Source organism: Bufo bufo, chromosome 6 (genome assembly GCF_905171765.1).
Source record: "Bufo bufo chromosome 6, aBufBuf1.1, whole genome shotgun sequence".
Classification (NCBI taxonomy): Eukaryota; Metazoa; Chordata; class Amphibia; order Anura; family Bufonidae; genus Bufo; species Bufo bufo.
In genome coordinates, this window is record NC_053394.1 from 213,274,266 (window position 1) to 213,299,459 (window position 25,194).

Sequence of the window (25,194 nt, forward strand, 5' to 3'; positions counted from 1 at the left end):
CAGGGCGGCAAAACATCGCTGCCGGAGCACCGAAGCGGTGCCGGCCGAACGCAGGGTGGTTAACCCCCTCAGGAGCGACACGCCCGACATCCGCTCCCGAAGGGGTGGAGAAAGGTAAATGCCGCCTTGTCGGTGAGCGGGACTGCGCTCCGCTCCCTGCATGTAAATAAGGAATTAGCACTAGGGTTACATAGTCCACCTAATTTGGCGCTAGTAAGCATACCGCACCTATTAACCCCCTATATGTCCTCCACTCAATCAACCAAACGGCCTGTGCCGGAGGGGAATGCTTCAGGGGTGCTAGGCTATGCTGAAGCCCTGTCTGGTCGCAGACTATTGCCACCAAGAGGGAGGGGGGACCAACCCAGAGGGTTAAATACTCACCTAGTCCCGTGTACTCGCCTCTCTTCTCTCTCCTGCTTCCATCTTCACCCCTCCACTGGTCCAGCAGGGTCACCCCTTCAGCTACTGGCACCGTAGGGAGGCTTGGATGGGTGACCCATTGGCTGGCGGGATGCAGGGGAGCGAGGCTGCCCTGGTCCACCTTGTCTTCTGTGGGGGAGGCAGCAGTGCGGGTGACCGGCACTGGCGCAACTCGACCCCGGGAGAACAGGGAGACGAGGCAACCACTGTTCTCCAATCAGAAAAAGGAAAAAAAGAAACTAAAATAAAAAATCTTCAGGAGATCCCTGCAGAGCAGGGAGGTCTTGCCTCCTATTGACACTAGAAAAAACTGAAGCTCTCTCTCCAGGCTGGAGGGGGTATAGCTACCAGGGGAGGAGCAAACAGCTTTATCTAGTGTCAACGCCTCTTAGAGGACATAGCTATACCCACGGTCTCTGTGTCCCCCAATGAATATGGGCTAGAAAGTCTGCTAGGTAACTGATTGCGTTTCAGCTTCAGTAGAGCCTCCTTGGGACAGATTGATTTCCTTGTTAATTCACTATCAACAATGAAAGTGTCCTCCGAGGTGACGGACTGTGATACCAAAAGAGGACACAGGTTCAACGGGTGTTTCTATATAACTTTTGTACATTGGTACAGGTCCCTACTGCAAAGGATATCTGTTTAGTTATGAAATGTATCACTTCGTTTAACAGTGTTTCCTTATAGTTTAAGATTCAAATTAAAGGGGTTGGCCACTTTATAAAAATATTCATTGACAACCCCTTTAAACGAGCCAACTGCCCAGGCAATTATTGGGAACAAACCATACGCTCATGATAATTGTGTGATTGTGATGACAGACGAGAGCTTCATTTACATGCAGCAATCTCTGTATAAGGATTAGCAACTAATACAGTGATCCCATACAGTTTCATTGTATCTGAGCAGCAGATCTGTTTACACTGGACGATCTGCTGCCCAGAAGCGATGATTTTGGCAGTGATGCTTTACACAGCCCATGTAAAACGGATCAGTTTTGACCTAATGCATTCTGAATGGAAAAGGATCCTCTCAGAATGCATCAGTCTGCTTGCAGCGTTTTGGTGTCTGTCGGACGAAACTGGCACACAATGTAAGTCAATGGGGACGGATCCGTTTTCTATGACACAATCTGGCACAATAGAAAACTGATCCATTCTCCATTGACTTTCAATGGTGTTCAAGACGGATCCGACATGGCTATGTTAAAGATAATACAAAACGGACTGAACGGATGCAGACGGTTATATTATCTGAACGGAACAGTCTGTGCAGAACCATGACGGATCCGCACAAAATGAGTGTGAAAATAGCCTTAATTGCATCAATTATGGGCTATGTAAATACTACAAGCCTTGGTCGCTGCAGCTTTAGGGTGCAAGATAGCAGCAATCACGTGACTTACCAATGCAAATACCAATACAAAATATCTCTATGCAGCCCAAATGTCCTTTTACACAGATCGATCATCAGGTTAATCAGGGATGAATGTTTGTTCTGAATAAATGGCCTGTGTAAACGGTCCCAGAGATGAACCGATGAACAGACAAACCATCATTCATCAGGTCATTGTGTCTTTCAGTCAGCACCAAAAAAATCATTGTTTCTGTGCAGCAGATCGTGCTGTGTGAACAGGGATCTGCTGCCCAGAAACTATGATTTTTATAGGGACAAGCAATTGCTGTAGTGACCGCTTGCTTGTTCCCATACAGCAGAGGTGATCGTTGCAAGTAAATGAAGCCCTCATATCTGCTGATGATCAGGCAATTATCAGGAACTTTTGGTTCGTTCACGATAATTGTCTGAAACATTGGTGCAAGTAAAAGGACCTTTAGTCTAACTGTCACACATGACATTTACCAGTTGTATCATTAACCACCATGCAAGTTTACATGCAAGGGCAGATTTAGCCATATGACCATTACCTTGCTTGCCCTTTAGCCTTTGAACAAAGCCACGCGTCCATTTTTTCGGGGCCATATTTAAAGGAATCCCAGAGAGTTCACTATTTATGTATAGTGCACACTGCAACTGAAGGAAATCCCAGTCCTCAATAATCATCTGAGTTTTGGCTCCTGAGATTCTATGCTGACAACCAAACAGAAAATGTCAATATGTGCTCTTAAAATCCCACTTGGGTCTAGTTTTAATATCACTTCTTCACAGTGAAGTTTCCATAGTATGTAAAGAATGCACCCTTTATAAATTAAATGATAACGGAAATAAACCCTTCCCTGTTTCCCTGAAGAGGCAAACCGCAGAATAAAGAAGCTGCTTTCACTTATGTAATTGATGAAAAACAACAACATCCTAAAACCAAAGTAAAAAGTTTTGGCCCATACAGTTCCGAAACGTGGTAATCTGTTTTACTGTAGTTTTCCTGTGATTACAGCATTATGGTGCTGTGAAATTCTTAGCTCACGTAAACGTACATCATGGATTGGGGGCCAGTTGCTGTCTCCCATAATATCAGTGTACTAAATAATGGCTGGGTTTACATTATGTCCAGCTCACAAACAGGGGAAATCTCCTGAAGGATGTCCTGAACATATAGCCCCCAAGTATGCCATTGTACCTGGAAAACATCAAAATAACTAAAAGAACAAAGCTACCTTACCTTCTTGATTACATCGTTTAAGAATATAATTTCTGTCAACTTCATAGTGAGGTCATCTTCATTAGTGCCAGATTTAAGGTCACTCACTACGGAAGGACGGATACAGAGTGGAGGAACAAGCAGCCTGGTGAGGATAAGATCACATGGCTTCGCAGCTTCTGGATTCATAAGTAATAAGGGAATGTCTTCAGCTGGGATCCGTTTCAGAATATTCTGCACCACTAATGGATTCAGATTTTCCTGCAATAAGTTAGATATAAAGTTAAAACCCCTTTAAAGAGAACCTTTCACCACTCCTCACATTCCTGTTTTAATAGCTTCATGCATTCCCCATGTAATAACAATTTTGGAGCATCTAGTCTTATGGCTCTATGTTGTGCCATTCCTTTATTATTTCTACTAGAAGTTATGAATACATTGCTATTAACCTTCAGTTGTGCCTGCACAGACTTACAATATCCAATCAGTGCTGTCATTTTCAGACTGTGCAGGACCCCCCCCCCCCCCCCCCCCCACTGGTTACCTCCCCTTTGTACCCTTACTGAAGGCTAATAGCAATTAATTTATAACTTATAGTGCAAATGATAAAGGAACAACGTAGAGCCATAAGAATACATGCTCCAGAATTGTTAGTACGTTGGGAATGCATGGAGCTATTAAAATAGGCATGTAAGGAGTGGTGAAAGAATGAATACTGAAAATTATGTTACTGGATACTTAAAAGAATCTTGCATAGACCAAGTTGACAGAAATCAAGATATACACAAATAAACAACACTAATACACAAGCGCATCTTTATTTTACAAATGACAAAATGCACTCACTTGTGCCCGCCCTAAGAGAGCCTCCACTTCCTTGTTGTGCTCTATAGCGTTCTCAAAAGACTGTAAAAAGTGAGACACCATGGGGTCTACCACCTTTTTAGTAGTCTTGTACTTTTCATGAATGATTTTGAGCAAACCGCACTTCTTTACTGGGCCTGAAAAGTAAAACAAAAGTCTTCTAGTAATTATTGTATATAATAGGGTTGTTTCGATACCACAATTTTGATTCGGTTTCGATACCATAAAAAAGTATTGCGATACTCTATACCAGGCGGAAAAAATTAAAAACACCAAAAAAAGCCACGTTCATTCCGCATTTTATGGAACGTCCGGCCCATAATAGAACAGTGCGATCCTATTTTTTGGGGAGACAAGGTGACAAAAAAAAATGGCGAATCGCATAGTTTTTATTTATTTATTTTTCTGTTATTGCGTTCACCGGACAGGACATTTTTCTTATATTTTAATAGTATGGACTTTTCAGACGTTGCGATATGTAATATGTTTATTTATCGTGTATATATTTTATATGTAAAATTGGGAAAGGGGATAATTTATACTTGATATTTTAGTGTTTTTTATTTTAAACTTTTTTTTGTTTTCCCCCCCTTAGGGGCTAGAACCTGGGATCCCTTGTCCTATTCACCCTAATAAAGCTTTATTAGAATGAATAGGACTTCACACTGTCCCTGCTGCCCTGTGCATAGTAGTACACACCAGCAGCAGGGAGCTTACCATGGCAGCCAGGGCTTCAGTAGTGTCCTGGCTGCCATGGTAACCGATTGGAGCCCCAGGATTACACTGCTGGGGCTCCGATCAGAAGCTGCCACTGCACCACCAATGAAGAGGGGACCCTGTGGCCACTGCCACCAATGATTTTAATACTGGGGGGTGGGGGCGCATGCGCCAACCAATGATTTAAATACTGGGGGGTTGAGGGGAGGGTGCGCACTGCGCCACCAATGATAATTAACATTTAATACAGGAGGCGGGTGCAGCACCTGAGGGGTTAACTGCTGCTATCGCAGCTCCCCGCTGGCACCTGCCTCCTGGATTTGTATTAAACGTTTACTTTTATTGGTGGCGCAGTGTGCCCTCCCCTCTCTTCTCATTGGTGGCAGCGACAAAGGGGGAAGGGAGAGAGTGCTTCCTTCTCCCCTGTGCTGCTGAGCGCGCCATGTTCTCTGATACTAGACTGCGCAATAGCAAAGCCTAGTATCGAAAAAAGGCAAATCCCGGTATAAAGGTCAATACCAGACAAAAGTATCGATTGGGTATCAAAAATTCGATACCCGAAACAACCCTAGTATATACCAACAGAATAAAAGACTATTTCGTCCTGACATAGGTCATATAAATCCACTGTGAAATATGAAGCAGTCAGCATGACCCGGAAACAGACTGAAGTACACAAGAAAGAAAATGTGTACTTTCAGGAAGGTTAGGAACCAAACCAGTTGCTTCATATAGACTATATGGACAAAAGTATTGGCACAAAACTCTTAATCATTGAATTCCAGTGTTTAATTCAGTCCCATAAAACCAACCACCTAGCCATGCAGTCTGCCTTTACATACAGTGGATATAAAAAGTCTACACACCCCCGTTAAAATGTCAGGTTTCTGTGATGTAAAAAAATGACAAAGAAATCATTTCAGAACTTTTTCCACCTTGAATGTGACCTATAAACTGTACAACTCAATTGAAAAACAAACTGAAATCTTTTTGGTGGTGGGAAGAAAAAATAAAATAAAATAATGTGGTTGCAGAAGTGTGCACACCCTCTTATAACTAGGGATGTAGCTGTGTTCAGAATTAAAGGGATTCTGTCACCAGGTTTTCCCCCTGTCAGCTAAACATATGCTGATGTTCAGGGCCTCATCAGGATTCCTAATGTGGGCTTCTAAATGTGATCCGTAGCCTTATTTTGCTAAAAAACAGGTTTTACTAACCTGTCACTCAAAGAAATAAAGGTGCCCAAGGGGATGTCAAGGGATGCAAGGTGCCGGCTGCACCCACCGCCGTTCGTGCCCAGCGCCGCCTTTCCTGACTTCCGCACCGCCTCCTAATCCTCTGTGCCGCCTCTCGCTCTCCCTCTCTTCCTCCATCCCCCCTCCTCCTGCTGTAAGATCTCGCGCGTGCGCACAGGGCTCTGCCTGATGCGCCCGTGCGGACTTCTCGATTTGGCTTCTTAAAGCGAAGTGCGCATGCGCCGGCACTTCGCTCAACCCAGGTATGACCTGCACTCTAGCGCCAGCCTCTCAGAGCCCTGTGCGCACGCGCGATATCTTACAGCAGGGGGAGGGAGGGAGAGCGAGAGGCGGCACAGAGGATTAGGAGGCGGTGCAGAATTCTGGAAAGGCGGCGCTGGGCACGAACGGTGGTGGGTGCGGTCGGCACCTTGCATCCCTTTGGGCACCTTATTTCTTTGAGTGACAGGTTAGTAAAACCAGTTTTTTTGTAAAATAAGGCTACGGATCACATTTAGAAGTCCACATTAAGAATCCTGATGAGGCCCTGAACATCAGCATATGTTTAGCTGACAGGGGTGAAACCTGGTGACAGAATCCCTTTAACCACTTAAGGACCACAGGTTTATACCCCCCTAAAGACCAGGCCCTTTTTTACAAATCGGCACTCCACAACTTTAGCGGTTTATTGCTCGGTCATGCAACTTACCACCCAAATGAATTTTACCTCCTTTTCTTCTCACTAATAGAGCTTTCATTTGGTGGTATTTCATTGCTGCTGACATTTTTACTTTTTTTTGTTATTAATCGAAATTTAACGATTTTTTGCAAAAAAATGACATTTTTCACTTTCAGTTGCAAAATTTTGCAAAAAAAAACGACATCCATATATAAATTTTTCTCTAAATTTATTGTTCTACATGTCTTTGATAAAAAAAAAATATGTTTGGGTAAAAAAAAAAAATGGTTTGGGTAAAAGTTATAGCGTTTACAAACTATGGTACAAAAATGTGAATTTCCGCTTTTTGAAGCAGCTCTGACTTTCTGAGCACCTGTCATGTTTCCTGAGGTTCTACAATGGCCAGACAGTACAAACACCCCACAAATGACCCCATTTCGGAAAGTAGACACCCTAAGGTATTCGCTGAGGCATAGTGAGTTCATAGAACTTTTTATTTTTTGTCACAAGTTAGTGGAAAATGATGATTTTTTATTTTTAGTTTTTTTTTCTTACAAAGTCTCATATTCCACTAACTTGTGACAAAAAATAAAAACTTCTATGAACTCACTATGCCCATCAGCGAATACCTTGGGGTGTCTTCTTTCCAAAATGGGGTCACTTGTGGGGTAGTTATACTGCCCTGGCATTCTAGGGGCCCAAATGTGTGGTAAGTAGTTTGAAATCAAAATGTGTAAAAAATGACTGGTGAAATCCGAAAGGTGCTCTTTGGAATGTGGGCCCCTTTGCCCACCTAGGCTGCAAAAAAGTGCCACACATGTGGTATCGCCGTACTCAGGAGAAGTTGGGGAATGTGTTTTGGGGTGTCATTTTACATATACCCATGCTGGGTGAGAGAAATATCTTGGTCAAATGCCAACTTTGTATAAAAAAAAAAATGGGAAAAGTTGTCTTTTGCCAAGATATTTCTCTCACCCAGCATGGGTATATGTAAAATGACACCCCAAAACACATTCTCCAACTTCTCCTGAGTACGGAGATACCACATGTGTGACACTTTTTTGCAGCCTAGGTGGGCAAAGGGGCCCATATTCCAAAGAGCACCTTTTCGGATTTCACGGTCATTTTTTACACATTTTGATTTCAAACTTCTTACCACACATTTGGGCCCCTAGAATGCCAGGGCAGTATAACTACCCCACAAGTGACCCCATTTTGGAAAGAAGACACCCCCAGGTATTTCGTGATGGGCATAGTGAGTTCATGGAAGTTTTTATTTTTTGTCACAATTTAGTGGAATATGAGACTTTGTAAGGGAAAAAAAAATAAAAATCATCATTGTCCGCTAACTTGTGACAAAAAATATAAAATTCTAGAAACTTGCCATGCCCCTCACGGAATACCTTGGGGTGTCTTCTTTCCAAAATGGGGTCACTTGTGGGGTAGTTATACTGCCCTGGCATTTTCCAGGGGACCTAATGTGTGGTAAGTAGGTAAATGACCTGTGAAATCCTAAAGGAAGCTCTTTGGAATGTGGGCCCCTTTGCCCACCTAGGCTGCAAAAAAGTGTCACATATGTGGTATCGCCGTATTCAGGAGAAGTTGGGCAATGTGTTTTGGGGTGTCTTTTTACATATACTCATGCTGGGTGAGAGAAATATCTCGGCAAAAGACAACTTTTCCCATTTTTTTTTATACAAAGTTGGCATTTGACCAAGATATTTATCTCACCCAGCATGGGTATATGTAAAATGACACCCCAAAACACATTCCCCAACTTCTCCTGAGTACGGCGATACCAGATGTGTGACACTTTTTTGCAGCCTAGAGGCGCAAAGGGGCCCACATTCCTTTTATGAGGGCATTTTTAGACATTTGGATCCCAGACTTCTTCTCACGCTTTAGGGCCCCTAAAATGCCAGGGCAGTATAAATACCCCACATGTGACCCCATTTTGGAAAAAAGACACCCCAAGGTATTCAATGAGGGGCATGGCGAGTTCATAGAATTTTTTTTTTTTTGGCACAAGTTAGCAGAAATTGATTTTATTTATTTTTTTCTCACAAAGTCTCCCTTTCCGCTAACTTGGGACAAAAATTTCAATCTTTCATGGACTCAATATGCCCCTCACGGAATACCTGGGGGTGTCTTCTTTCCGAAATGGGGTCACATGTGGGGTATTTATACTGCCCTGGCATTCTAGGGGCCCTAAAGCGTGAGAAGAAGTCTGGAATATAAATGTCTAAAATTTTTTACGCATTTGGATTCCGTGAGGGGTATGGTGAGTTCATGTGAGATTTTATTTTTTGACACAAGTTAGTGGAATATGAGACTTTGTAAGAAAAAAATAATAATTTCCGCTAACTTGGGCCAAAAAAATGTCTGAATGGAGCCTTACAGGGGGGTGATCAATGACAGGGGGGTGATCAGGGAGTCTATATGGGGTGATCACCCCCCTGTCATTGATCACCCCCTATAAGGCTCCATTCAGATGTCCGTATGTGTTTTGCGGATCCGATCCATGTATCCGTTGATCCGTAAAAATCATACGGACATCTGAATGCAGCCTGACAGGGGGGGTGATCAATGACAGGGGGGGTGATCAATGACAGGGGGGGTGATCAGGGAGTCTATATGGGGTGATCACCCCCCCTGGAAGGCTCCAGGGAGACGCCTGTATGTGTTTTGCGGATCCGATCCATCTATCAGTGGATCCGTAAAAATCATGCGGACGTTTGAATGGAGCTTTACAGGGGGGTGATCAATGACAGGGGGGGTGATCAGGGAGTCTATATGGGGTGATCACCACAGTCATTGATCACGCCCCTGTAAGGCTAAATTCAGACGTCCGTATGCGTTTTGCGGATCCGATCCATCTATCAGTGGATCCGTTAAAATCATGCGGACATCTGAATGGAGCTTTACAGGGGGGTGATCAATGACAGGGGGGTAATCAATGACAGGGGGGTGATCAGGGAGTCTATATGGGGTGATCACCACAGTCATTGATCACGCCCCTGTAAGGCTCCATTCAGACGTCCGTATGCGTTTTGCGGATCCGATCCATCTATCAGTGGATCCGTAAAAATCATGCGGACATCTGAATGGAGCTTTACAGGGGGGTGATCAATGACAGGGGGGTAATCAATGACAGGGGGGTGATCAGGGAGTCTATATGGGGTGATCAAGGGTGATCAAGGGTGAATAAGTGACAGGGGGGGGGGTGTAGTGTAGTGGTGCTTGGTGCAACATATTACTGAGCTACCTGTGTCCTCTGGTGGTCGATCCAAACAAAGGGGACCACCAGAGGACCAGGTAGCAGGTATATTAGACGCTGTTATCAAAACAGCGTCTAATATACCTGTTAGGGGTTAAAAAAAAAAATCACATCTCCAGCCTGCCAGCGAACGATAGCCGCTGGCAGGCTGGAGATCCACTCTTACCTTCCGTTCCTGTGAGTGCGCGCGCCTGTGTGCGCGCGTTCACAGGAAATCTCGGCTCACGCGAGATGACGCCAATCTGCGTTAGTGTGACCTGGGAGCGCCGCAGAGATGACGCCTTTCGGCGTTAGTGTGACGGTAAGTGGTTAAGCAATCACATTCAAAATCATGTTAAATAGGAGTCAGCATACACCTGCCATCATTTAAAGTGCCTCTGATTAACCCCAAATAAAGTTCAGCTGCTCTAGTTGGTCTTTCCTGAAATTTTCTTAGTCGCATCCCACAGCAAAAGCCATGGTCCACAGAGAGCTTCTATAATTGCCATAATTCCAAAAGATATGTTTGGCGCAAAAACACTGCACATCACCAAAAGAACACCATACCCACCGTGAAGCATGGTGGTGGCAGCATCATGCTTTGGGGCTGGTTTTTCTTCAGCTGGAACTGGGGCCTTAGTTAAGCTAGAGGGAATTATGAACAGTTCCAAATACCAGTCAATATTGGCACAAAACCTTCAGGCTTCTACTAGAAAGCTGAACATGAAGAGGAACTTCATCTTTCAGCATGACAACAACCCAAAGCATACATCCAAATCAACAAAGGAATGGCTTCACCAGAAGAAGATTAAAGTTTTGAAATGGCCCAGCCAGAGCCCAGACCTGAATCTGATTGAAAATCTGTGGGGTGATCTGAAGAGGGCTGTGCACAGAAGATGCCCTCGCAATCTGACAGATTTGGAGTGTTTTTGCAAAGAAGAGTGGGCAAATCTTGCCAAGTCAAAATGTGCCATGCTGATAGACTCTTACCCAAAAAGACTGAGTGCTGTAATAAAATCAAAAGGTGCTTCAACAAAGTATTAGTTTAACGGTGTGCACACTTATGCAACCATATTTTATTTTTTTATTTTTTCTTCCCTCCACCTAAAACATTTCAGTTTATTTTCCAATTGAGTTGTACAGTTTATATGTCACTAAGGGTCCATTCACACGTCCGTTGTTTCTTTCCTGATCTGTTCCGTTTTTTGCTGAACAGATCAGGACCAGATCTGGACCCATTCATTTTCAATGGGTCCTGAAAAAAAATCTGACATTGAGCTGTCCGTTTTTTTTCAGGACCCATTGAAAATGAATGGGTCCAGATCTGTTCAGCAAAAAACGGAACAGATCAGGAAAGAAACGACGGACGTGTGAATGGACCCTTAAGGTGGAAAAAGTTCTGAAATGATTCATCTTTGTTTCATTTCATCTCAGAAACCTGACATTTTAACACGGGTGTGTAGACTTATTCTATCACAAATGTACAGTGGAAATAAAGAGTCGTTTTTTTATTTGTTTGGGGTACTGTGATAGGATGCCACTGTTGCAACAAGTCAGTTCGTGAAAATTCTTCCCTCCTAGATATTCCATGATCAACAGTGATTAGCATTATTGTAAAGGGGAAGTGTTTAGATAACAGCAACTCAGCCATGGGAAATGGGAGACCACGTCAATTTACAGACAGGGCTGCCAAGTGCTGAGGTCCATAGTGCTCTGCTGACTCGATAACTGTTCCAAACCTCCTCTAGCATTATCAACAACACATAAAACTGTGCATAGGGAGCTTCATGGCCTGGTATTTCAATGACTAGCAGCTGCATACAAGCCTTACATCACCAAGCCAGGCGTCGGAATGAGTGGTGTAAAGCGCACACCGCAACCGGACATGTGTTCTGTAGAGTGACAAATAATGCTTCTGTATGTGGCAATCTTACGGATGAGTGTGGGTTTGGCAAATGACAGGAGAACGTTACCAGCCTGACTGCACTTTGTCAACTGGAAGTTTGGAGGGGAACAGATAATGCTAAGGAAATGTTTTTCAGGGTTTGACCTATGTCACTTAGTTCCCCAGAATGGAAATCTTAATGCTTCAGCACAACAAGACATTTTGGACAATTGCAGGTTTGGGTCCCACTGCTGGGACACGCACCTATATCTATAACAGAGCACCGCAAAGTGGTGGCTGGAGAACTCCGGTCCGATCACCACCAAGCACTCTCCCCATAGAAGTGAATGGAAGCAGACTGCGCATGACCAGCCACTGCTCCCATTCCCTTCAATGGGCTTGACGGAAATAGCCGAGCCAGTACTCGGCTATTTTCGGTGGCCCCTTAGAAAATGAATGGAGAGCAGCTGTGCATGAGCAGTGCACCCTCCATCACTTTTGGGGCTCCATTCTCGTCATAGGTGCCAGTCCCAGCTGGGACCCACACCTATCAGACAATGGGGGCATATCCTAGCAATATATAGCAATATTGTCTGAGATGAGACAACATTTTTAACTGGCTTGAACAATGCCCCAACCTCAATCCCTCTGAACACCTTTGGGATGAACTAGAATGAAGACTGAAAACTGGGCCGTATCACCCATCAGTGCCTCACAAATGCTATTCTGGATGAATGGGCAAAAATTCCACAAATACTACAAAATCTTGTAGAAAGCTGTCCCAGAAGAGTGGGAGGAGGGGGAGGTACTTCCATATTCATGCGTATGGCTTTAGAAGGGGATTTCATAAAAGCTCCTGTAGGTGCAATGTGTATGCATGACTGGTATGATATATAAAAAAAATAAGAATGCAAAAAAAAATATATCTAACCATTGAAGGACCCACAGTACAAACAAGTTGTCTTTTTGCGGCACTTCTCAGAGATTTTTTTCTTAAGTCCTCTCTTTTGCAGGTATGTAAGGCCGGGCCTCTTTAAGTGATCCAAAAACAGTTTCTTCTCTTCTGTGCTCAGCATGATATGTGAGCAGGTCTTGCAGATCATCTGGAAGAGATCCAAAATAGGACAACTGATAAAACACTTTCAAGTGCATCTCCCACGTTACGTCTATAGTTAAATAAAAGTCACACTTTAAAATAGGTTTAAGGGAAAACAGTCATAACTAGATTGGCAAACCTATCTTAACCTGATCAAAAGCCCTACGCTTGGAGGAAGACAAAGTCAACGAATATTAACAAGATTATGGAATAACTCGCCCATCCACACTCCAATAAAATAGAACATCCTATTATTGTCCACACCGCGGACAAAGATCAGACTGTTCTAGAAGGGGCCAGCTGTTCCATTCTGCAAAATACAGAATGCACAAAGCTAGTATCCATGATTTGCGGAGGGCATAACAATAGTCATGTGCATGAGCCCATAGATTAATCCAAAACCAACTACAATTAACAAAAATAGCCTACTCAAAATAAGAGCTAAAAAAATATTACAAAACTATATTATAAGGGAAGATAGGATCTAAACAAAATAATTGACATATGTTTTTGTTGTTAAAGGGGTTGTCCGGGGTCAGAGCTGAACCAGGACATCCCTCCATTTTCACCCCGGCAGCCCCCTGACATGAGCATTGGAGCAGTTCATGCTCCGATGCTCTCCTTTGCCCTGCGCTAAATTGCACAGGGCAAAGGCATTTTTTGGAGATCCGGTGACGTACCGGGGCTCTCCATGGGGCTGCCAGGAACCCCAGTGATGTCACCGGCACTGATGGGCGGGATTTAGCTCTGCCCTAGCCAGTAAAACGGCTAGGACAGAGCTAAAGCCCACCCCTCAGAGCCGGTGAAGTCACTGAACACACTGCCGGGCAGAAGTTTCCGCCCGGCAGTGTGTTATTGAAAACAAAAGAGCCCGTGCCCTGCGCAGGGCAAGGGAGCATGAGATGCTCCGATGCTAGCCTCAAGGGGGCTGTCGGGGTGAAAATAAGGGTATGTCCGGGTTCAGCTCTGAACCCGGACAACCCCTTTAAAAGTGTATATACAAAAGTATGAGCCGCCTAAACTAATAAAATTTGTCTCATTAATTTCATAGTGTTGCATTAATCGACTTACCTGTAAAATGCCAATCACAGCCTTGAAATACCCTACATGAAAGCAAGGTAATTCAAGATCTAGGTATCCATAATGACCTAGACAGTCAGCCAAGTTCTTCCCGCAAGTCTGGCAGGGGCGATCTTTCTCACTAGTACCCTAATAATACAAAAAATAAATAAAGGGAATTTATAGTCTTGACATCCCATTTCATATACCAAATCAACCACCTAACAATTTTCCTCAAGTCCAACTCAGGCTCTGGGAAAAGCACTTAACTGTTCTGCCGGAGCTGGGCTCGAGCAGAAGGGGAAAGGGGAGTCTGCTTTAGCTGCTCATATCTCCTGGTTGGTATCAGCTACCGACATGGCCTGGTGTTGTGTGAAACCAGGCATTTCAGGCTTTCATAAGCAGGAGATATCACTGATAGAAATCAAGTCGGGAAGGCAAAACCTGCTTTTACTTTCAGCTGCATTTACTGCGTCCCAATTTCTAAGCGATATCTTCCCATGTACTCTAAACAATGCTGGAAATCTGGTATTGTTTGAATGCCCGCTTTCAAACAATACAAAGCCCATATCTCTAACTGCTACCTAGATATGAGCATCTACAGCAGCCGCCCCTTCAGTCTTTTTTTTAAATATATATATATATATATATATATATATATATATATATATATATATATATATACACACTATATATATATATATATATATATATATATATATACACATATATACATATACACACACACACCACATAATAAAGTTGTTATTTATACCACACAGTGAACGCAGTAAATAAATTTCACAAAATAATTGTGCAACAAGTAGAATCCGGTCATTCTGTATGAATGGAGCAGTAGGTCGAACATCTGTACAGCTGAACGATTCAAACTTTGTGTAGTCCCAGAGAGTTGACATGAATGTAGAAGTAGCGCACATGCTCGACCTACCAATCCATTGTTATGGGGCCACTGGATTCCCTTTCTCAAGGTCGGTGGTCTGAGTGGTTGACATTCCAATCATAGCTATCCCCTATCCAGTGGACAATTTGTAAATGGAGGCCAAACCCTTTAACCCCTTCTACCCCGAGCCAGTTTTCACCCTTCTGCCTAGGCCATTTTTTGCAAATCTGACATATGTCACTTTATGTGGTAATCGCTTTGGAACACTTCTTTATCCAAGCCATTCTGAGATTGTTTTCTCATGATACATTGTACTTCATGATAGTCATAAATTTGAGTCAATATATTTCACCTTTATTAATGAGAAAATACCAAATTTACCCAAGATTTAGCAAAATTCACAATTTTCTAAATTTCTATTTCTCTGCTTTTAAAACAGAAAGTGATACCTCAAAATATTTATTACTTTACATTTCCCATATGTCTACTTTATGTTGGCATCATCTTTTATTTTTTTTAAGACGACGTTAGAAGGATTCGAATTTTAGAAGTAATTCTTAAAATTTTTAAGAAAATTTCCAAAACCCACTTTTTAAGGACCAGTTCAGGTCTGAAGTCCTTTTGTAGGGCATACATAGTGGAAACCCCCATAAATGACCCCATTGTACAAACTACACCCCTCAAGTTACTCAAAACTGATTTTACAAGCTTTGTTAACCCTTTAGGTGAGGTGTTCCACAAGAATTAAAGGAAAATGGAGATGAAATTTAAAAATGTCACTTTTTTGGCAGATTTTTGACACTTCGATGGTTAACAGCCAAACAAAACGTTTTATTACCCTGACTCTGCAGTTTACAGAAACACCCCATATGTGGTCCTAAACTGATGTAAGGGCACACAGCAGGGCACAGTAGAAAAGGAGCGCCATATGGTTTTTTGGAAGGCAGATTTTGGTTGACTGGTTTTTAGACACCATGTCCCATTTGAAGCCCCCCCAGATGTACCCTGCAGTAGAAACTCCCAAAAAGTTACCACATTTTGGAGACTAGGGGATAAGGTGCCAGTTTTATTGGTACTATTTTGGGGTACATATGATTTTTAATTGCTCTATATTACATTTTTTGTAAGGCAAGGTAACCAAAAAAAGTTTTGGCACCGTTTTTATTTTTTACAACATTCATCTGACAGGGTAGATCATGTGCTATTTTTATAGAGCAGGTTGTTACGGACGCAATGATATTAAATTTGTCTACTTTCTTTGTTTCAGTTTTACATAATAAAGCATTTTTGAAAAAAAAATTATGTTTTTGTCTCTCCATTTTTTGAACGCCTTTTTTTTTCTGCCGGTTGTCTTGTGCAGGGGCTTGTTTTTTGCAGGAAGAGTTAACGTTTTATTGGTATCATTTCTGGGGACATATGATTTTTTTTATCGATCATTATTACACTTTATGGGGCAAGGTGACAAAAAAAAAAAAAAAAAAATGTGGTTTTGGCACTTTTTTTTACGGTGTTCACCTAAGGGGTTAGGTCATGTGATATTTTTATAGAGCAGGTTGTTACAGACGAGGCAATACCTAATATGTCTCCTTTTTATTTATTAATTTCACTTTAACACAATAGCATATATGAAAAAAATAATTATGCTATTTCTCCATGTTCTGAGAGCTGTATTTTTATTTTATTTTTAGCAATTTTCTTATGTATGGGCTAATTTTTTGCAGGATGGTGACTTTTATTGGTACCATTTTGTGGGATATACACCTTTTTGATCGCTTGGTGTTGCACTTTTTGTGATAAGGTGACAAAAATGGCTTTGACAGTTTTTTTTTTTTTTATGGTGATTTTTTATCGGATAGGGTGGATCACGTGATATATTTATAGAGCCGGTCGTTACGGATGCGGTGATACCTAATATGTTTTTTTCTATTTTTTATTATAAAATCAGGGGAAAGGGGCGTTTTTTTATTTTTTTACTTGAAACTATTTTTTTTTATAAAAAAACCTTTTTTTTTGCTTTTTTTTATTTGAACTTGCCTTTCAGAAGAGAATGTTCCAGCTTCAGGCTTCTTTCACACAAGTGAGTTTTTCATGCGGCTGCAATGCATGAAGTGAACACACATCACCCGCACTGAATCCTGACCCATTCATTTCAATGGGTCTGTGTACATAAGCATTTTTTACGCATCATTTCTGCATTGCGTGATAATTGTAGCATGTTCGATATTCTGCATTTTTCATGCAGCCCTCACGCCATAGAAGTGAATGGGGCATCCGGATGCAATGCGTTTTTCAAAATTCATTGCACCCGTGCTGAAAAAACGGAAACACTGAACGCAAATGCAGACAAAACTGACTAAACGTGCTTGCGAAAAGGTACTAGTTTCACTGAACGCATCCTGACACAATTCGTATCGTTCATGTGAATGAGGCCTCAGTCCACCATCATGATTATAGATATCACTCTGAGGGCAGTAGCTCTGGTAACTATATGTGTGTTCATACCTTGCATTGGCATAACATAGTAAGGGGGTCTGACTAAATCACATCTATCAAAAAACGAGATTTTTGTATAACTTACCAGTAAAATCTCTTTCTCGCTCTTCCTTGGGGGACACAGGAAACCTTGGGTATAGCTCATCTCCATAGGAGGCGTGACACTAAGTGAAAGACTGTTAAGCCCCATCTCCAGCAGCTATACCCTCAGCCTGGAGCGAGCGACTACCAGTTATGTGCTTAGTGTCAAGGAGGCAAGACACTCTCTGCACTGCAGAGCTGTCTTTGCTAAAGATTTTATTTTTTTCTCTTTTTATTATTTTCAACTTTTTTCCCTTTTTCAACAGGGACAACAGAGTCGCAAAGACCTCTCTGTTTTCCCGGGGTTGAGCTGCGCCAGTGCCGGCTATCCGCACTGCTGCCTCCCCCACAGAAGAAAAGGAGGACCAGGGCAGCCCAGCTCCCCTGCATCCCGCCAGCACGAGGGTCGCCCGCCTGCAAGCCCCTCTCCAGCTTCCTGACACTTCGGTGCCAGTGGCTGAAGGGGCGTCCCTGCTGGATGGACTGAGGGTGAAAACGTCGACTGGTGAGGTGGCTATGCAGCCGTTCCTACCCCCCCCCCCCCCTCTGTTAGGGTTCTAACTTCTGTGTTCCCTCTGCCTAGCCTTGTCACATTACAAGGCTTACTGTCGGCTTCCCCCCTTTGTGTGTGGAGCAGGACGGAGCGGTGCTCGTGGGGGAGGGTTTACTGCACAAGTTAAAACAAAGGCGCCGCCTTACACAATTGTTCAGCCGAAGCTCGATTTCGCTGAGCCCAGGAAGCCCCGACCGCTCTGGTAGAATGAGCGGTAACACCAAAGGGCGGTTCCCTGCCCTTAGCACGGTAAGCCTCGGCAATAGCCATCTTGATGAAGCGGGCAATAACCACTTTAGATGCCGCCAGCCCCCTGCGCGGACCCTCCGGAACCACAAATAGAGAATCCGAGCGCCGCAAGGGTCTAGTTACATCCAAGTAGATCCTCAGAGCCCTAACAACATCCAGACGGTGAAGATCCCGTTCCCGAGGATGAGACGGGGAGGGGCACAGAGAAGGAAGGACAATATCTTCATTCAGGTGAAAAGCGGACACCACCTTCGGAAGGAAATCCGGAGCCGGGCGGAGAACCACCTTGTCCTGGTGAAAAACCAAGAGGGGTTCTACGCAAGAAAGTGCCGCCAATTCAGACACACGCCGAAGAGACGTGATGGCAACGAGGAAAAAAACTTTGCAAGACAACAAGCGAAGGGAAACCCTGCGCAAAGGCTCGAAAGGAGAAGATTGGAGAGCCGTCAGCACAACATTAAGATCCCAAGATGGAACGGGAGCGCGATACGGGGGAGCATAGTGAGCAACCCCCTGAATAAAAGTCTTAACTGGACCGAGCGGAGCCAGAGGTCGCTGAAAAAGGATCGAAAGCGCTGAGATCTGACCCTTTAGGGTACTGAGACCTAAACCCAAGTCCAGACCAGACTGCAAGAAGGATAAAATCGTGGGGAGAGAAAACCGAAGGGGATGAACATCTAAGGTCTCGCAGAAATTCAAATAGGCCCGCCAGGTTCGGTAATAAATCCTGGACGAAGCCGGTTTACGCGCACGAATCATGGTACGGACCACGTCAGCAGAAAACCCCCGCGGCGTTAGGACCGCGGTTTCAATAGCCACGCCGCTAAACGTAGCGACCCTAAATGCTGGTGGAAGATCGGCCCTTGAGAGAGGAGGTCTTCTCTTAGAGGCAGAGGCAAGGGGGAATCTGCCAGGAGCAACATAAGGTCGGCGTACCAAGGACGACGAGGCCAATCCGGGGCTATTAGGATCGCAGGCGTGCCCTCCGCCGCGATCTTCCGAAGGACTCGTGGAAGAAGAGGCAGGGGCGGAAAAACGTAGAGGAGAGAGAACTCAGTCCAGGGAAGGACGAGCGCGTCCGCGCCGTAAGTGTCCGGATCCTTGGTTCTGGCCATGAAGGTGGGAAGCTTGTGGTTGAATCTGGAGGCCATGAGATCCACGTCCGGACGACCCCAACGGAGGCAAAGAGACTCGAAGACGTCGGGGTGCAGAGACCACTCGCCCGGGTCGATCGTCGTCCGGCTGAGGAAATCCGCCGCCCAATTGTCCACTCCCGGGATGTAAATGGCCGAAATGGCTGGAACATGAATTTCCGCCCAGCGAAGGATTAGAGACACCTCCCTCATCGCCGCCGCGCTGCGAGTGCCCCCCTGATGATTTATGTATGCCACAGCCGTGGCATTGTCCGATTGGACACGAACAGGGTGACCCTGAAGCAGCGAAGTCCAATGCCGGAGTGAAAGGAGAACCGCCCTCAGCTCCAGAACGTTGATCGGCAGTTTGGACTCCGATGGAGACCAAGTGCCTTGTACGGACCGAGGAGGAAACACCCCCCCCCAACCCCGCAGACTGGCATCGGTGGTAATCACCAACCAAGTTATCGGCAGGAAGGACTTCCCTTGGAGAGGGGTCCGTAACCACCAGAGGAGAGAGGAGCGAACCTGGGGGGGGAAGGGGAAAGTGCTGATCCAGACTTTCCTGGGACTTGTCCCATGCGGACAGAATGGCAGTCTGAAAGGTGCGGGAGTGATACTGCGCGTAGGGGATTGCTTCGAAACAGGACACCATCTGTCCCAAGACCAGCATGCTGAACCGGAAGGAAGGATGGCGGTGGGTCAGAAGGCTCTGAACCGACCGATGAAGGAGCTGGCGCTTCTCTGACGGAAGCCGAACCTCCGCTGCATCTGTATCCAGCAGCATCCCCAGAAAGATCAGTTGCCTGGATGGAACAAGAGCGGATTTGGGAAGATTGATAATCCAACCGAACCGGCGTAAGGTTTGTAGCGAGAGGTCCACACTGGCGGATGTCAGTGACAGAGAGGGTGCCTTGATAAGGAGGTCGTCCAAATATGGAAGAAGAAAAACTCCCCTGGAACGAAGTAAGGCGAGGACAGGGGCAAGGACCTTTGTGAAAAACGCGAGGGGCCGTCGCCAGCCCGAAGGGGAGAGCAACGAACTGGTAGTAGTCGGACCCCACTGCAAAGCGCAGAAAGCACTGATGACACCGAGCGATTGGAATATGAAGGTAGGCGTCCTGGATGTCGATAGAGGCCAGGAACTCCCCTTTTTCCAGAGAGGCCACCACCGACCTGAGAGACTCCATCCGGAATCGCTGAAGAAGGAAACGGTTTAACCGTTTTAGATCCAGAATGGGACGAACCGAGCCTTCTTTTTTGGGGACCACAAAAAGGTTCGAATAGAACCCCTTGAATCTTTCTTCCATGGGAACCGGAGCGATGACCCCTTTGTCCAGAAGGGTGCGAGTGGCAGTAAAGAAATCGGCCGCCCCTTGGGGATCCCGGGGAACCCGGGAGCGAAAGAACCGAACTGGGGGGAGGGACGTAAACTCGAGTTTGTACCCGGAAGACAACTTCGAGAGCCCAGGCGTCGGAGACGTGCGCCTGCCAGAAGTCCCTGAACAGGAAGAGACGTCCCCCCACCCGGGTGGGTGGGGGCGCACCTTCAGGTAGTGTTCTGCTTGGTCGCGGGAGGGCGAGCAGGCTGTGACTTGCGCCAGGAGGGCTGGGTCCGAAAAAAAGGTTTCTTACGTCTATCTTGGACAGAGTTAGGGGATGGACCTGAAGAGGTGCGAGGTGCGGGAGCCCTGCGGGAAGACCTGAAGCGAGAAAAAGCGAGAAAAAGTTGGGTTAGAGCACGGAGATCCTGAATAGGGACGTCGGATTCAAGCTCCTGATCCAGCTGAGAAGCCCACTCTGAAACAGCTTTTCTAGCCCAAGCGGAAGCAAAGACCGGCCGGAGGGCGGAACCGGAGGCTGCAAAGATACCTTTGGTAATGGCCTCTATACGGCGATCCTCAGTGGATTGTAAGGAAGAGCCAATTGTAATGCAATCCGCCGGGAATGGATAACAGATATCCAACTTCTTAGGCGGGGTAAAACGGGCATCAGGGCGGGCCCAGGCCTTGGAAACCACCGACGAGAAGTCAGTGTGGAGGGGAAAAACTGCAGACGTCTGTTTATGGCGAAAAAAGGAAACACTGTTTTTTTCAGAATTAGGAGGATCATCGTGAATCTTAAAGGTATCACGAATATTGTTAATAAGATGGCCCACAGCAGAAGCCAGTTTTGAAGGCAAGGCCAAGTCCATATCACAATCTGAATCAACTAGTTCCCCTTCAGAGGGCATATCCTGTATCGAGGAAGGGCCCGACAGAGCGCACCCTTGGGGGTGATACTGAAGCATCCGAGGATGATAGGCGCTCCGCCCTAGACCGCTTCTGGGGTTGACGGGCTCTGGAGGTGTCGCCTGGAGAGAGGGACTCAGACGGGTCAGCTAAGATAGCGGACCCGGAGGGCCCAGCAGGGGAAATATCCGGCTGCGATAAGGGCAATACCTCTGCAAGGCGGCCCACAACGTTAGAGAGGCTGACCACAGCCTGGGAAAGGGATCTAGCCCAGTCAGGGGGATCCAAGAGGCCAGGGGGTGACAACAGATGGCGGACCCTGTAATGGGGCTTTGCAAGCCGAGCAATGCGGGTCAGGCTGCCCTTGAGGAAGGGGCGCCTTACATGCGGTGCAGGTGTGATACCAAGGACCGGCCGGCGCTGAGGGGTCAGACATGTTGGCTGAAGTAATATAAAAGCGTCCAGGCCAGAGGGGTGCAGAGCTAGAAGGGGTCAACAGTCCTACCAGGTCACAGTGGGAGCGGACGGCAACAGCAGCGGCAACAGCAGCGGCAACAGCAGCGGCAACAGCAGCGGCAACAGCAGCGGCAACAGCAGCGGCAACAGCAGCGGCAACACCTGAGGTAAAAACGATCCGTCCTGAGAGCAGGCTGGCACGAAGAGGAGGCGGGGCCAGCGAGGAGCGGGAAGAAGACGTCCGCACCCCCGACTGAATGTCTAACATGTACAGGAGAAGCGGAACGAAGCTCCGCCCCCCGCTGGAACTTTCGCACGCGCGATTCAAACAAATATGCCGCAGAGAAAATATTGCCCCCCGACCACCTCCTTATACACCGGCGGCGAATGACACACCGGTAGCCGGCAAGAGAAGTCAGCCGGCAGCTGAACACAGCGGCAGCACTGGCCGAGATAACAAAAGGCGGCCCCACATGGCCGCAGCACCTGAGGTAAACTTGTGCAGTAAACCCTCCCCCACGAGCACCGCTCCGTCCTGTTCCACACACAAAGGGGGGAAGCCGACAGTAAGCCTTGTAATGTGACAAGGCTAGGCAGAGGGAACACAGAAGTTAGAACCCTAACAGAGGGGGGGGGGGGGGGGGGGGGGGTAGGAATGGCTGCATAGCCACCTCACCAGTCGACGTTTTCACCCTCAGTCCATCCAGCAGGGACGCCCCTTCAGCCACTGGCACCGAAGTGTCAGGAAGCTGGAGAGGGGCTTGCAGGCGGGCGACCCTTGTGCTGGCGGGATGCAGGGGAGCTGGGCTGCCCTGGTCCTCCTTTTCTTCTGTGGGGGAGGCAGCAGTGCGGATAGCCGGCACTGGCGCAGCTCAACCCCGGGAAAACAGAGAGGTCTTTGCGACTCTGTTGTCCCTGTTGAAAAAGGGAAAAAAGTTGAAAATAATAAAAAAAGAGAAAAAAATAAAATCTTTAGCAAAGACAGCTCTGCAGTGCAGAGAGTGTCTTGCCTCCTTGACACTAAGCAAAAAACTGGTAGTCGCTCGCTCCAGGCTGAGGGTATAGCTGCTGGAGGAGGGGCTTAACAGTCTTTCACTTAGTGTCACGCCTCCTATGGAGATGAGCTATACCCAAGGTTTCCTGTGTCCCCCAAGGAATTGGGCGAGAAACTATAGTAACACAGATCATTCCAGAGGTAGGGACTAATAGGTGTAACAAAGATAGTAGACCTGGGGCCATTGTTAAACTCTCTGCTGCCACAATAATCCATCTGCACTCTACGATCACATTGTAGGAGTGCCGATAGGGGAGACAGTCACTCAGTAAAATCCCTGCATCAGGAAGCTGGAGAGCTAGAAACTGTAATCCAATGTCGAGTGGGCAGCAGTGACTGGTAATAGCCTTGCATCTAAATGAAGATGTCTGGAGAAGATTCAGCGACAACCGTAGAATATACGGGGCTAAGAAAATACTTGTCACGCCGTGCATTCCTTTCACTGTTTCAAAGCAAGGGCCAATTTTTTCTCTAGAAGAGTGAGTGATATCGGATATGACTATTGGCAAAGAATATCAAGGGGAACTTAATTTTCTACTGGAGTCTCCTTAACCACTTCAGCCCCCAGTGCTTAAACACCCTGAAAGACCAGGCCACTTTTTACACTTCTGACCTACACTACTTTCACCGTTTATTGCTCGGTCATGCAACTTACCACCCAAATGAATTTTACCTCCTTTTCTTCTCACTAATAGAGCTTTCATTTGGTGGTATTTCATTGCTGCTGACATTTTTACTTTTTTTGTTATTAATCGAAATTTAACGATTTTTTTGCAAAAAAATGACATTTTTCAGTTGTAAAATTTTGCAAAAAAAACGAGATCCATATAGAAATTTTGCTCTAAATTTATAGTTCTACATGTCTTTGATAAAAAAAAAATGTTTAGGTAAAAGTTATAGCGTTTACAAACTATGGTACAAAAATGTGAATTTCCGCTTTTTGAAGCAGCTCTGACTTTCTGAGCACCTGTCATGTTTCCTGAGGTTCTACAATGGCCAGACAGTAGAAAAACCCCACAAATGACCCCATTTCGGAAAGTACACACCCTAAGGTATTCGCTGATGGGCATAGTGAGTTCATAGAACTTTTTATTTTTTGTCACAAGTTAGCGGAAAATGATTTTTTTTATTTTTTTTTTTTTCTTACAAAGTCTCATATTCCACTAACTTGTGACAAAAAATAAAAACTTCTATGAACTCACTATGCCCATCACGAAATACCTTGGGGTCTCTTCTTTCCAAAATGGGGTCACTTGTGGGGTAGTTATACTGCCCTGGCATTCTAGGGGCCCAAATGTGTGGTAAGGAGTTTGAAATCAAATTCTGTAAAAAATGACCTGTGAAATCCGAAAGGTGCTCTTTGGAATATGGGCCCCTTTGCCCACCTAGGCTGCAAAAAAGTGTCACACATCTCGTATCTCCGTACTCAGGAGAAGGTGGGGAATGTGTTTTGGGGTGTCTTTTTACATATACCTATGCTGGGTGAGATAAATATCTTGGTCAAATGCCAACTTTGTATAAAAAAATGGGAAAAGTTGTCTTTTGCCAAGATATTTCTCTCACCCAGCATGGGTATATGTAAAATGACACCCCAAAACACATTCCCCAACTTCTCCTGAGTACGGCGATACCAGATGTGTGACACTTTTTTGCAGCCTAGGTGGGCAAAGGGGCCCATATTCCAAAGAGCACCTTTCGGATTTCACAGGTCATTTTTTACAGAATTTGATTTCAAACTCCTTACCACACATTTGGGCCCCTAGAATGCCAGGGCAGTATAACTACCCCACAAGTGACCCCATTTTGGAAAGAAGAGACCCCAAGGTATTCGCTGATGGGCATAGTGAGTTCATGGAAGTTTTTATTTTTTGTCACAAGTTAGTGGAATATGAGACTTTGTATGAAAAAAAAAAAAAAAAAAGAAAAATCATCATTTTCCACTAACTTGTGACAAAAAATAAAAAATTCTAGGAACTCGCCATGCCCCTCACGGAATACCTTGGGGTGTCTTCTTTCCAAAATGGGGTCACTTGTGGGGTAGTTATACTGCCCTGGCATTTTCCAGGGGCCCTAATGTGTGGTAAGTAGGTAAATGACCTGTTAAATCCTAAAGGTGCTCTTTGGAATATGGGCCCCTTTGCCCACCTAGGCTGCAAAAAAGTGTCACACATCTGGTATCTCCGTACTCGGGAGAAGTTGGGGAATGTGTTTTGGGGTGTCATTTTACATA

The 25,194-nt window shown here is 45.4% G+C and overlaps 1 protein-coding gene across 1 annotated transcript in view; it reads right to left on the bottom strand.

The window, feature by feature from the left end:
- Positions 1–25,194, bottom strand: part of POLR3A (RNA polymerase III subunit A) — a 213,282-nt gene that overhangs the window by 179,489 nt on the left and 8,599 nt on the right. The window contains exons 3-7 of the mRNA XM_040435415.1: positions 13,826–13,963; positions 12,590–12,761; positions 3,869–4,023; positions 3,044–3,283; positions 2,352–2,514 (exon numbers count right to left, since the gene is read on the bottom strand). Of these exons, the coding sequence (XP_040291349.1) occupies positions 2,352–2,514; positions 3,044–3,283; positions 3,869–4,023; positions 12,590–12,761; positions 13,826–13,963 (868 nt within the window). The remainder of the gene's footprint in view (positions 1–2,351; positions 2,515–3,043; positions 3,284–3,868; positions 4,024–12,589; positions 12,762–13,825; positions 13,964–25,194) is intronic.